The 15,115-nt window shown below is 34.3% G+C and overlaps 1 protein-coding gene across 1 annotated transcript; it reads left to right on the top strand.

Moving 5' to 3' along the window:
* The first annotated feature begins 1,289 nt into the window (after positions 1 to 1,289).
* LOC113347872 (GATA transcription factor 21-like) lies at positions 1,290 to 3,337 on the top strand. The gene is made up of 3 exons (XM_026591556.1): positions 1,290 to 1,842; positions 2,021 to 2,479; positions 2,583 to 3,337. The coding sequence occupies exons 1-3, from the start codon at positions 1,573 to 1,575 to the stop codon at positions 3,042 to 3,044; spliced, it is 1,191 nt and encodes a 396-aa protein (XP_026447341.1). The 5' UTR covers positions 1,290 to 1,572; the 3' UTR covers positions 3,045 to 3,337.
* Positions 3,338 to 15,115: the final 11,778 nt, after the last annotated feature.

Below are 15,115 nucleotides of genomic sequence, written 5' to 3' on the forward strand. Positions count from 1 at the left end.
CCCCTAAAATTCTTCCACAAAACCCAAACTGTTTCTTTATGACTATTTTTAGACAAAACTAAAATGTATCCAAGAAGTGATCCACTGTGTCCTTCAACCTATTTTTATAACTGTTCTTTGACATCAGTTTGAGTTTTGCGGTTTATCTATTAGCAGGCAGCAGCTATCTCTTTTGTTTTCAGGTGACTCCATTATCAGTGGTTAATCCAGCTCACCTCTTCTGGGACTGGAACTACGTACCTTGAACATAACTGGTGGTGAGACACTGAGATCTGAAGGTCTAACTGCTTAGTCATTAGCATACATGAGGAACATAAAACGACATACAGCCATAAACTAATGTACGAAACAATGTTGATCATCTACTAAATGTCATATCAATGCATTGCCGTGCTACCAAGGGAATTGAGCTTATGACTGTTTTCTACAGCTATGTTAATCAACTTGTAGTCCATTGATTGATTTAGTATTGAACTTGATGAATCATCACTTGGAGGATTTTCATAGCTAGGCAGCTATCTTACACAGCCTTATTTGAAGCCCTACGTAGAAAATGATTCAAAAGTTAATTTTCATGGAAAAGAATTGCATACAGTTTCTATTAATTTCTCACGGATCCAACACTATTCAAAGAAGATGCATATGCTGAATTATATAGTATCTGAAACTGTCAACACAGTTAATTATACTTTATCGTCTTTGAAAAAGTGATATTATTCACCCTTTTTTTTTTCTGCATCTTAAAAGGAGATGGTTCATTTATTTTGTCTCTCTTTTCTCAAAACTTGTGTAAATAATGCAGTTCAACAGAGAAAATACATGTGAACCAAGTACCCCATAATAAGGTAGACGCACCTTGCCCTAAGCTCCCACTGCCCCGAGTTAGATAACTTAGTAAAAAATAAAAAAAACGAACTCCTCACTTGCTGTGCAATGTTTTTTATTTTGGGCATGTAATTTTCACCTTTATTTGCCTAGGATCTTGAACACTATTTAGAGTAAAAAATATGTAACCAGATAGAAGAAGAAGAAGAAGAAAGGATGATTTAGATGGATAGTAATAAGTGGGCCAAGTGGATGCATGGTGTATGATGTTGCTAAGTAAAGTAAAATATTATGGCATATAGGGTCAAGTAGACTCTGAGGAGGGAGGAGGGAGGTGAAACAGTACCCCTTCCAGTATTATGCAGATAGGATTTTGTCATTTAGGATTGTATAGTTGCATTCTACACTTCTCCTTTTGCCTAGTCTTTTTTAACTTGTTCCTTCTAGGGTTTGTCATTTTAATATCATCATTCATACAGTCACGTGAATCTCTCTCAGCTCCTTCTATGATCTCTTCCTTTATGGTCTCTTTAAATCTGATTTCCTTCTCAAATTATCAGACCATTTTCCACTTTTCTTGTATACTTTTTAGGTTTTACTTATTTCATATCTTACCACCACCAGCACCTATCTATATAGATCTTTCTACTGGACAATAACTAAACCCTTCAGTTCTTTCTTTTATCACTTTTCTCTCTCACTCCCTCTCCCTGCTCTCTGCTCTCTCTCTCTCTCTAGATCTCTCTAATGACTCCAATTTACTCCAATTCAACACTCTCTCCTTTTCCTACTACTGTTGAGAGCAGTACTATTACTGATCATGATCATAGTGATCATGGTGATCTTGACCAAGTAATTCAGCAGCATCACCACCATTATCATCAGCACTTGCTCTTTAGTTCAACATCACCAACTTCTTCTTCTTCACTCACATCCTTTCCTACAATTTTCTTTAATAACCCAATTCAAGATCATGTAGGGAATTTTGGTAGAGATCATGAAGATCATCAACTTGAGGTATACATAGAGATAAAACTAGGGTTTAATTCCTTGTTATCTCAGTTATCATGTAGCTAGATATATATATATATATATTGTTTGTATTATTTGTGCAGTATAAGCAAAGTGTACTAAAGCAAGAATTTAGATTTGATCCTTATATTTTAGTATTGACAGTACTCTTGTTGTTGATCAGGTTATGAACAAGTATGTATTGCATGGTGGATCGTCCTCAAATGATCATCAGCCCCATCAATTCTTTCCATCTCATGATGATTCATCACATCCAACTCTGGAAAGCACTACTACTTCCACTACTATGGTTGATCACCAAGAAACTAATAACTATGGTAGTGGTCTTAAATTATCCATTTATGAACAAGAAGAAGAAGAAGTAGTTGATGAAGAAGAAGAGGATAACAAGGATCATGATGATAACGACTACAAACATATCGAGATCGGATCATCTGTTAAGTGGATGTCTTCTAAAATGAGGCTAATGAAGAAAATGATGAACAAACCTAATAAGTTTGATCAGTCATCAGCTTATTCTCCACCTTCTAACAAAGACAACAACAACAATACCGTTAGGGTCTGTGCTGATTGTAACACAACAAAAACTCCTCTCTGGAGAAGTGGACCAAGAGGTCCCAAGGTACCTTAATTCTTTCACTCTCTTATGTGTTTTCCCTTCTTGATCCTCTCTTTAATATGGATAATTTCATGATCTCATATAAATTTTGGTGTGGCGCGTGCAGTCACTATGCAACGCTTGCGGAATTCGGCAAAGAAAAGCAAGGCGAGCAATGGCAGCTGCAGCAGCCGCAGCAGCTGCAACAAATGATGGTAAGGTAGTTGTTGTTGCAACTGATCGCAAAGAAACGATCTCGTCATCTGCTCCGAAGAATAATAAGATCAAGAACTCGTCGACGGCCACTGTGACGACAGCAATACCAGCAGTAACTACGACAACTGAAAGCGGATGCACAAATAATAGCATGATGCCATACAAGAAAAGGTGCAAAATTGTTGGACCAAGTAGTAACTACGATAATAATAATAATAATAATAATAGTAGTAGGAAGAAGTTATGCTTTGAGGATTTCACAATAAGTTTGATGAGCAATTCATCTCTTGATCATCAACAAGTTTTCCCACAAGATGAAAAGGAAGCTGCAATTCTACTAATGGCACTCTCTTATGGTCTTGTTCATGGTTGATGATCCATGAATGAATCCATCATTAATATAATTATCAATTGTCGTTTAATTTTAATTTTTTAGGAATAATTTTTGGTTATCTGTTTTCTTAATTAAAATAATTATTTAGCTAATTGAAGCTATATATATAATTCTAGAAGCATATGTAGTGTGTGTGATGAGTGTATTTTGTAGTAAGAGGGAGTGATTATCAAGTTTGAGTATGGGGAATCCTTGAAACCAAGAAATTTGAGGATTTCTATTTTATTAATAAAAAAATAAATGAAAGCTTTTTGATGAATTTTGTGAGCTAATTTTTTTTTTAATCGTTTTTGTGCTAATTATTTGGTAGTTTTTATATAACAGACTGGAATCATCTGATGTAAATGTGTTTGTAATATCTTTTGTCATTTCCTTATTATACTACCTGTTCTATAATATCTTTTGAAGTTTTCATTTTCAAATCGATCAAAAATGTATATTAATTTTTTCTCATCAATCTTTTTTCCCTATTATTTTTTGCTTTGTATTGGCTTAACCACCCTGATGCTTTTTTTTTAATATATTTTGTCATAAAAAAAAGAATAAATAATTAAATTTGTTCATGCCTATGTCTATGTTATTGAGCACACAAGATCAATCTTATAGGTTTTCATACCTATTTTGATATCTCTGTATAACTTCTTGATTTCCTTCAATCTTCTATATCATTTTCTTGTTGGTTTTCTTTATAGAAAATTGTTATATATTCAAGATAATTTGATCTTGATCTTCCTAAAAAATATTCAAGAGATAATAAAATTATGACTTCAAATCAATTGGCATGAGTAATTCTGATCTGTGATCTTTCATAAGTAAAACCATATACCGTAAACCCTAATTGTGTAATAATTCTTCAAAACTCAACTTTTGTGGAGAACACCATACATTCTTTTGTGGTGGGTGTTGCCTTAACTTGTACTACTATACTACTCTGGCTGATGTATATGTTGTTTGTGAGTACTATTGAGTTCAATATTTCGAGTTCAGATTACCAGTCGTACGCACGCTCAATGCCTCAATCGATCATTTTCCAATGATTCTTTTTAGCTTTTGTTCTTCATGATCATATCAGAAAGGGTACACTCGCATTGATGAATATATTGCATACATCTATCGGGTTGTCAATATGAATTGCAATAATGAACTCCAGTACGTAGTTAGGAATATACATGCTCATAAGAAGTACCGACAGCAGCTAGTTACCAAGCAATGCCAATTTTTAAAGGTAATCGAGACAATTCATTGTATCATTCATTTTATCAACAAGTACATGCAAGAACTCAATTAATATATTTACTTGGTGGACTCAGTAACCGGAGGATTTCGGTTTCCTTTTTTCCCTACTAGTTTCTCACCCGTACGATGTACGGGTCTGTTTATTGTTTATGGAATATTTAATGCTCTTTTTATATAGAGAATATATTACAAAACCAAATTGTGCAAGAAAATAAAATAAACAAAATTACATAAGTTCTGATTAGAGTTATCTTTATTATAATCTATTGTTAAACAAAAACAAACTTTAAAGCACAATTCAAAATTCTTGATAATAAAAAAAATATTTTATTTTTAGCTCTGCAAATAACAAAGAATTGATTGAAGATAGCAAGCAAGGTAAATTTAAACTATTTAGTCGGGATTAAACTTCATTTGGTTAATTGAATAAAATCATACCATTCGTATCAAATCGAAGATTCACACCTCTTTTGCATATGGTTTCTTTGTTGTCTTTGTATGTCTCTTCTTCTTTTTATGTCGATGTGAAGCTTTTCAAGGTAGAGATAAGTATACTTTGCCTTTTCATACTGTTCCACAAGTCTTCTCTGTTCTTCTTTTTGTGAATTTGTTGTTTTCTGCCATTTTTTGTTGTTCTCTTTGATTTCCGCGTGTAGGTAGTGATACTCGTACTTGTATATATATTACGAAGCTCTTCTAGCTTTATCGTATTTTTTTTTGGGCTAAAGAATGCTTACACTTGGTTTTTATATACAGAGGATAATTCGGGTTTAATGTTTTTTTTCTCCATATTTTATTTCCATATTTTATCTAAATTTTGGTTAAATTCTAAAGATATCTTCGTTACATGAAAAAGATATCTTTCGTGTTTATTTAGAGTTTCTAAATAGACGTGGTTTATTTAGGGTAAGAAAGATTTCGTTTTACATGTGGTTTATTTTACTCTAATCTAGCATATAACTATTGAAATTAATTTACTACTTGATTTACTACTTGAAATTTACGGCAGTAAAGATCTAAATTCATATGGTAATTATCCCACACCATGTAAAGGATGATGGGAAGATTGACTACCCTACGATCAGTTTGTAAATATCCTGGACAAAACTAATAAATTAAGGGTCAATATTCATTCCATAATAACATAGATTATCTTCTATTACACGAAAAACTACTTCACAATAACGTTTCAAGTAAAACAATTTATTCTCTTTTCTGAAAATGGTAGCATAGGAGCAAAACTATAAGAACTATAACATTTACAAAAAGGGAAACCATAACAAAGTTGAAATTGTTTGTGATTTCTAAAAATCCCATTTAAGAAAATCTATTCCAAACAAAAATAAAAGCAAAACTCATTCCTAAGAAAAAACAAAAGAAAATCTTAATCACTTTAACCTTCTATTCATGATTCTCATTTCTTTAGATCACTGCTTGAAGAATAATACGGTCTATAGACCCGGTATTTTCACGAATGTGTTGATGGACAATAGTTATGGTATATCCATCATACTTTCTGATGGTGGTGATTTTTGATTTTGATGGTTCCATAGCTGTATTTGAAATGCCAATGTATGTCGGATAGTTATTTTCATCGCAGATTTTCTCTGAATATCTCGCAAATTTTCTCTGAATAGATCCAATCTATACCTCGTATCCTTGCTTGATTTGAGAACCGCCACATTTCTGAAATAAAGTAAATTCAGATTACTTACACAACTCCAAGACACCGTATTCTGCCACACAACTCTACCCTAAAGACTCCTATGGACTATTGTTTAGTAGTTGATTGATAATCCTAATCTTGTCCGGCGAAGAAACTAATCAAAACTCGTATTCAGCGATCATTATAAAATTCACAAAAACTTTTTTCCTATTTGTTTTACATACCTCAATAACATATAACAATGGATCATCCGCACAAGTAGTACTCTTTCAACTTGTCGAGTCCACTTTTTACCAGTGCAATTCTCGCATAATAGTCACGAATAAACCCCCCAGAAAAAGTCAAAATATTTACGGATCGTTGATAAAATCACCTGTTCTTACGCACCACCAGTTGTTAGACATCCTACATCATTTGTAGCTTGTTGGTCTGCTACCACCTAATAACATTTTTATCACCATCTCTCTTTCGCAGACTGTTATCACCAGCTACACGCTACTTGCTAGCTTCTGTCAACGCCACCAGCAAAGCAAAGTTTTCTTCTATTTGCATTCTACAAAATAGCGCCAAATTCTTGAATTGATTTGCAGTAGGTTTCAGAAAAATAAACGTACAATGGAATGAGAAAAACCAAAAAGCTTAAAAATCAACAGAAATCAAAATGTTTCTAATAGATTACATACCAGATAGCAACAGCGGGCAAGAAAGAAGCAACACCAGCTGGAGACAAAAAAATAAGAAGAAATTGATTACATTTTTTAGTGATACCTACTAAAAAAAATAGTAACAAACATCAGATGACAAAAAAAATTGCTTCAAAAATAAAAATCAGATGACAAAATCGTAAAACAAAATACAAAAAAAAAGTAAAGCGAGAACCGTTACAAAACAGAAAGAGTACCATGCGCGAAAATATATTAGGAATCCCATTAGAATGACATTTGAAGCGCCAAGGTTTCAAGGATACCTGCAAATTACCAGATTCTTTATATAAATTAGTTTTATTTATGGGAAGTGAGAAGCGGCTTTGAAGATGATGCTTGGCTTATGCTCTAATAATTTATATAAAGACACTTCCCATAAATAAAAAGATTTTGTTTTGAAAAGAATACTAATTAATATCTAAATATATTTGAGATTTTTTTATTTTTAGCTAGCTGTTCTGTTTCCCATATTGTGTACTTTGGATTACATTTAGCAAGTTCAGGCTATAAAAATCAGTGTTTACCTAATTTATGTAATATTTTATTTAATTTTTTTTTCATCCATCAATAAATTATTTATTGGAATAAAGGAATAAATTTATACAGAGATTTTGGTTGGTAGCCTGGCCACAAGCTGGATAGTTATTTTTGGATAGTTATACTTATTGGTTGGACTATTTTTTCCAATTTCGAGTATCTTCTAAACATCCAAAAATCTATACTTATCGGATTCTATCTTACTCAAAAAATGGAACTTGCCTAAATTTCATTTTTCCTGATAAAGTTGACGAAACAACTTTCCTAATTTGTGGGGTTGAAATCCTTTAGCCGTCTGTTTTGTATTTTTTTTTCTCTCTGCAAATTTTATTTTCTGGTGATCTTTACTCCTAATGATGTTGTATTATTTTTATATGTACAGCATTAACAAACCCTTTTGTAAACCCTCGAAAGAAGATTTCTTGACTCATGTGTGATATCCACAAATCAGGTATTTTCTTTTAATGATCAATATAAATTTTGTATTTTATTTTAATACCAATCGAAAGTGTAATGACACTTAGTACGTCAAAAATTATAAAATATTCTAATAAGGTTTCTGCTGCAGGCCTGATAGAATCTCTCTCTGCAATGAGAATGGTTTCCTCTTCAAAGGAAGAGGGACAAGATATTTCTAATAATCTTGCAGATAATCACAAGGAGACTAACATTAGGAAAATTCAATGTGAATCTTTTTCTCATGTCTAACGTTAATTTGTGGACTTGTATTTTGTTTTTGTATTCGTCTCAAATTTTTGTTGCTCTTGAGATTCTGTTAAAACTTTGGTAAATTCTTTTCTTATCTTTATTCATAATGTTCCATTGAGATTTATACATGACCGATAACTTGAGACTTAAAACATTCCTAAGACACGGATTTGAGACTTTCCTTATAAGTCTCAAATTCATGACTTACATGGACAATCCTTTCCTAATATATTACCACACTTTCCTAATATATCACTTACCTTATCGGTCTCATATTAGTGACTTACATGGACAATACTTTCCATAGACTGACCACTACGGTCTTGGAAAGTATTACGACATTTCCTAACATATCTCTTTCCTTAATACCCCCCCTCAAGACGGAGCATGCAGGTCACAAATGCCCATCTTGGACAAAAGACCTTGAAACTGAACTCGGCCTAATGATTTGGTGAAGATATCCGCCAACTGCAACCCCGTAGGTGTATAAGAGGGAGAAATAATTTTCTGTACTATCGCATCCCTGATGAGATGACAATCCACTTCTATATGTTTAGTTCTTTCATGAAAAACGGGATTCTGAGCAATATACAATGCCGACTGACTATCACAAAGAAAACTTATTCCCTGTGTATGACAAACTCCCAAATCACTTAGTAATTGCTTCAACCACTTCAATTCACAAGTAACTGCAGCCATAGATCTGTATTCTGCTTCAGCTGAACTCCGAGAAACTGTGTACTGCTTTTTGGTCTTCCAAGACACTGGTGAATCTCCAAGAAGCACAAACCATCCTGTCAACGATCGTCTAGTCAAAGGACAGCTTGCCCAATCTGAATCACACCAGCCTTTTAAACTTAGACTACTATCAGAGCGCAACAAAATTCCTTGCCCAGGATTCTTTTTCAAATATCTAACTACCCGAAGTGCAGCTTCCCAATGTTCTTGTCTTGGATGCTGCATAAACTGTGATAAAATATGCACAGAATAATCTAGATCCGGTCTAGTCACAGCCAGATAAATCAATCTTCCGATCAGTCGTCGATACCTTTTTGCATCACTCAGTAACGTCCTTGTTGCCAAAGCTAGACGATGATTAGTTTCCATTGGAAACTCTGCTGGTTTTGCTCCTAATAACCCCGTCTCCATAATAATGTCCAATGCATATTTCCGTTGACAAACATAAATGCCTTGCTTACTGCGAGCTATCTCCAAGCCCAGAAAATATTTCAATTTTCCCAAATCTTTCATCTTGAAACACTGTCCCAAATATGTTTTAAATTTATTTAGCTCCACTATATTATTTCCTGCAACAATCAAATCAGTCACATACACCAAAACATTTAGTTGCATCTTTCCTTTGATCATAGTGAAGAGAGAATAATCTGAATAAGATTGCCGAAAACCATAATTCTTCAAAGCTGTGGATAGTTTTGCAAACCAACAACGTGGAGCCTGTTTCAAACCATACAACTATTTCTTCATTCTACATACCATATTAGGCTTACCTTTCGCAAATCCAGGTGGTATTCTCATATACACCTCTTCCTCCAAATCTCCATGTAGAAACGCATTGTGTACATCCATCTGATGTACTTCCCAATTTTTAACAGCTGCAACAGCTAGAAAAGTGCGCACTGTTGTCATCTTTGCTACAGGTGCAAAGGTCTCTTTGTAATCTAAGCCTTCCACCTGATGATTTCCAAAGATCACCAATCTTGCTTTCAAACGAACCAAATTCCCATTTTCATCATACTTCTCTGTATATATCCATTTACTTCCTAGTGCTCTCTTGCCCTCCGGCAATTCTTGCAAAGCCCAGGTATCTTGTTCTTCTAGTGCTCGTATTTCTTCTTCCATGGCTTTCCGCCATCCTGGATGTTTCATTGCTTCTTTAAAGTTGCGAGGTGCTGAACTCGCAGTTATAGCTGCAAGAAATTTCTTATACGGTGTAGAAAATTTATCACAACTAACATAATATGTCAAAGGATACGGAGTACCTGAGGAGAATGATTGTGATGGATGAAGATGAGATGGACTATTTTCTCTAATGGTGTGCGTCACAAATCCCTTAAGCCTACTTGATGGAATTTTCGTACGCTTTCCTTTACCCATATCACCTTCTACCGCAACATCAATGCTCGGACTCATAAGTTAAGCAGATCTGTCGTGAACTGCTACACGTTCTCCTTCAGTCGCAGTCACATCTTGAACTGCTACACCTTCTCCTGTTGTCGCAGTCACGCCTGGTATGCCTACAGCGTCTCCTGCTGTTGCTGTTACGCCTGGTACTGCCACACTTTCTCCTGCTGTCGCTGTTACATCTTCATCATCACTCCATTCAAATTCTGGATTCAACTGATCAGTCTCAGCTGATACACCAGTCACCTCGGTCTCAAATTCATGACCAGGCTGATCACTCTCTGTGCGAGTCGAAACTGTTCGCTGCTGCAACACAGATGTTTCATTCTTATATGGGAAATTATTCTCACAAAACTGGACGTCTCTTGACACTAGAAATTTTCTTTCATCCAAGTCATATACTTGCCATGCCTTTTTACCAAACAGATATCCAAGAAAAACACACCTCCTTCCTCTACTTGCAAATTTATCCCCTTTATTACTTTGATCATGCACATAACACAGGCATCCAAACACTTTCAACTGACTATACGGAGGTTGCTTTCCAAACAATATTTCATACGGCGTTTTATTTTCCAGAATAGGTGTAGGAGTACGATTAATCAAATACGCAGCTGTCAATGCGCATTCTCCCCAAAACCGTATTGGCAAGTTGGCTTGAAATCTCAAAGCCCTAGCCACATTCAATATATGTTGATGCTTTCTCTCCACTCTTCCATTTTGTTGTGGAGTGCCTACACACGATGTTTCAAAAACTATCCCATTAGTCTTAAAATATCCACGCAATGAATTAAACTCGGTACCATTATCACTTCTAACAATTTTGATATCTTTATCAAATTGTCGTTTCACAAGAGCAATGAAATCAAGAAACGTTCGTTCAACTGCCGTTTTATTTTGAAGTAAATGAATCCACACACCTCTTGAAAAATCATCTACTGTTGTTAAAAAATATTGTGCTCCACAAGACGATGTAGCCCTATAAGGACCCCATAAATCTATATGAATCAACTCAAAAATACAACTGGATTTACTTAGACTACTAGCAAAACTACTCCTATGTTGTTTCGCTCTTGGGCAAATGTCACAAACTTCATTATGCTTCTTCAATCTACTCACACCCGGCAACCTTTGTAATACTTTTTCTGATGGATGTCCCATTCGTCGATGCCACAGCTCGTATGATTCTCCACTGACTTCCATAACTTCAACTTGAGGCACACCACAGAAAATATACAGTCCACCTTGTCGTTCACCCATTCCAATCACCTTCCTCGTCAACCGGTCCTGTATAAGACATAAACTATTAGTACATTGTACCGTACATACTAATTCATCAATAAGTTGTGTGACTGAAATTAGGTTACAAGTTATTTGAGGCACATAAAGCACATTATCAAGTCTCAAACCGCCCTGCAGAATAATAGTCCCTATTTTCTCAGATTGTGCATATTTTCCATCTGGGAGTCCAACAGTACACTTCACAATATCTTTCACATCAATCATGTCATCTCTTCTACACGTGACATGATTTGTAGCTCCCGTGTCAATAATCCAATTTGGTTTAGTTTGCTTACCTTGAAGTTGGGACGTATTTTTCTTTGCATTCAAAAACTCAAGCACCTGTCTGAGTTGTGTTGCGGTTACTCCCATCAAATCTGAGCCGTCTGATGAATATGCACCATTTGACTGCTTTGTCTCTGATATATTTAGATTATGTGCTCGAACTTGATTGCTCGTTCCTTGTCCTCTACCTCCTCTACCATTCGCAAATCCACCACGGCCTCTACCACCGGTTTTTCCACCTCGACCATATCCTCTTCCACTTCTAGGTTTATCTCCCCACCATTCAGGGTATCCAATAAGCTGAAAACAACCTTCATCCGAGTGTCCTTGTCTGCTACAGTGCTTGCAATATTTATTAGGATCATAAGTGTTATTGAAAGTACGTTGATCAGATTGTACCTTGAACGCCATCACATTGTCATGAACTTCCGGTGTGGCAGCTACATCCCCTCTTCTGAGACGCTCCGAGTTTATAATTGTTTGATATGCTACATCTATTGAAGGCAGTGGATCTCTTGCCAACAATTGTTCACGCAAGGAACCATAGACAGCATCTAGTCCAATTAAGAAATAATGTAGTAAATCTTCTTCTCTCAAAGTACTAACCTGTGTTGCAATATCACACTCGCACTTTCCACACTTACACGTTGGTACCTTCATATATGTGATCATCTCATCCCATATCTTATTCAATCTTCCAAAATAAGTAGCCACACTTTCTGTTTGCTTTTGTTTACACTCACTTAAAGATGTCTTTAGCTGGCATGTCCGTGTTCCACTTACAACACAAAACCGTCTCTTCAAGTGGTTCCATAATAAGTTGGCATTATCATAGTCTCCTAAACTTGATCTGAGTGATGGCTCCAATGTGTTGCTGATCCAAGAGACAAGCATTGACTGAATTGCCACCCATTCTTCCAACTGTTCACTTTCTTTAGGTTCTTGGATTGTTCCATCAATGAAACCAAACTTCCTCTTAGCTATTAATGATCTTCTTATGGCTCTAGCCCATTCATCATAGTTATGTCCTTTTAGAACAACCACCTGGACCATCACTTGATCCTAGGTGATATACTGGATTCTTCTTTTGCGTATCATAATCTATATTCTTGTCTTTGCTTGATTCTCCATCACCACCCATTCTCAATGATGATTTTCTTTTTCGGTTTTCAACTGGCTCGTGATGCCATGTTAAAACTTTGGTAAATTCTTTTCTTATCTTTATTCATAATGTTCCATTGAGATTTATACATGACCGATAACTTGAGACTTAAAACATTCCTAAGACACGGATTTGAGACTTTCCTTATAAGTCTCAAATTCATGACTTACATGGAAAATCCTTTCCTAATATATTACCACACTTTCCTAATATATCACTTACCTTATCGGTCTCATATTAGTGACTTACATGGACAATACTTTCCATAGACTGACCAATACGGTCTTGGAAAGTATTACGACATTTCCTAACATATCTCTTTCCTTAATAGATTCCCTGTCCTGCAAGTTAACTTTAGCTTTATTTTTATTTATTTTTATTTATTTTTTTATTTTTTTGGAGGGGGAGACAATTGTATGAGTGGTCTTTTTGTTTTTCAATCTAATTATATGTAAAGGAAAAAAAATACAGCTACAATTCTTATTTTCAAAAGAAAATGATGGATTTTCTTATGAGTGGAAGGGAAGAACAAAAAGACCACGCACATTGCCTCCCTCCAAAAGTCAATCACGAGTATGCAAATGCGGCACTCTACGAACCCAAATGCATGCCCCTTTGCAAACTTAACCAATACTGTAGTTCCATCTTTTCATAATTAATTTAATTTCCAGCAAACATCGATGATACAAAACATTGAACAAACAACTAATTAAGCATATACCAGGGAAAAGAAAAACAGCCCGACTAACCGCCATAGTCGTAGATGATCCGGTTAACATACAAAAACTTAGCACCAGATGGAATCCAACTTAAATTATACCCTTGTTCCTCCACACGCTGAAAATATCATCAAGAATTGCAAAAAAGAAAGAATGACTTCATATTTTTATTACCGCAAAATCATTAAAACATAATATGCACATATTACCAGCCATTATCGTATGGAGATAATGTATATGCTAGATATATAACTATAAACGGTAAAACTAAATTTTGCAACCATAATAGATGAGTCTTCTTCACTGCTAGATCCTTCTATCTTTCTTACATCAATCAAGATCTATTTAGTTACTTGTAATAACATAAAAAGGGAAAATAAACAAAGAACAATCATGTATACACGATCAATAATAAAATTGATCAAAAAACCTTAATTTCCTGATGATTTAGCAACAGGTGAAGAAGTAACAACCTTAAATAAACAATGGAAAGAGTTGCGAAACATGTTTTACGCCCAAAACATACGGTGTTTGGTTTTATATCGCAAAAATATTTGCAAGAATTAATAAGGGTATACCTTGATGTTGCTTCTTTTGGAACAACTACAACAGGTGCATGATCGAGGATACCTGCAAACCAAAACGACGAATATCACAAAAAATCCTAAATCGCAGGAAAAAGAAAGAAATAAAAACAAAATCTTAAAAATCAATGCGGAAACAAAAGGGTTTTGGCTAAAAATGGAGTTTGGGTTTGTTTGAATGCTTTATATAGAGACACCAAACCCAAAAATAAAATGATTTTATTTTTGATATAATATTAATTAATATCTAAGATTATCTGGAATTTCTTTTTTATTTTGAACATAATATTAAGCAATATCTACATTTTTCCCGATTATATCCATCTATTGTAATATTTTTGGCAACTTCAAGCAAAGAAAATCAGAAATTTACCTATTGAAATATATTTTTTTGCCAATCGTAGTTGAAAGTATCTTTATTAGTGCATTTAATTTAATATTTTTCTAAATAAGCAATATTAAAACGTATAGTAATAAAATCAGGATATTCGGAGAAAAAAAAAGAGATATTATTTCCGCACTTGTGTGCAATTTTTTTTTATTTTTGTAGTTTTTATACTTCGGATAGCCACTATATTTGGATATTTGCATGTACTTGTTGCAATTTTTGTGTCTAAAAGATATTTGGCATATTCTACATCTCAGAATAGAATCTTTTTTGGTTTGTATTTACGGAATGAATAAGATTAATTTTAAAATCATTATTATTATTGCATTTTTCTACTAAAGCTTTTGTTTTTCTATTCCAAACTTTTTGTTTGATATCATGTATTGATCATCACGATTTTCTATCAATTATTTTGTATCTTTAATATTCTACAGGACCAACAATTAAATGTTCTAGCAAAGGAGAGACAAATTTGAACTATTGGTATGTATCCACGACTCTAAACATTTTTATTTTTAATTTGGGCTATTGACACATATTTGGTTCAAGCATGATTTAGCTTCATTGTTGAATCGTTTTTGTAATTTCATTTGGAGTTGTAATTGTAAATTACAATTAGAATTAGAAGTTATTTAATT

Source organism: Papaver somniferum, chromosome 2 (assembly GCF_003573695.1).
Source record: "Papaver somniferum cultivar HN1 chromosome 2, ASM357369v1, whole genome shotgun sequence".
Taxonomy (NCBI): domain Eukaryota; kingdom Viridiplantae; phylum Streptophyta; class Magnoliopsida; order Ranunculales; family Papaveraceae; genus Papaver; species Papaver somniferum.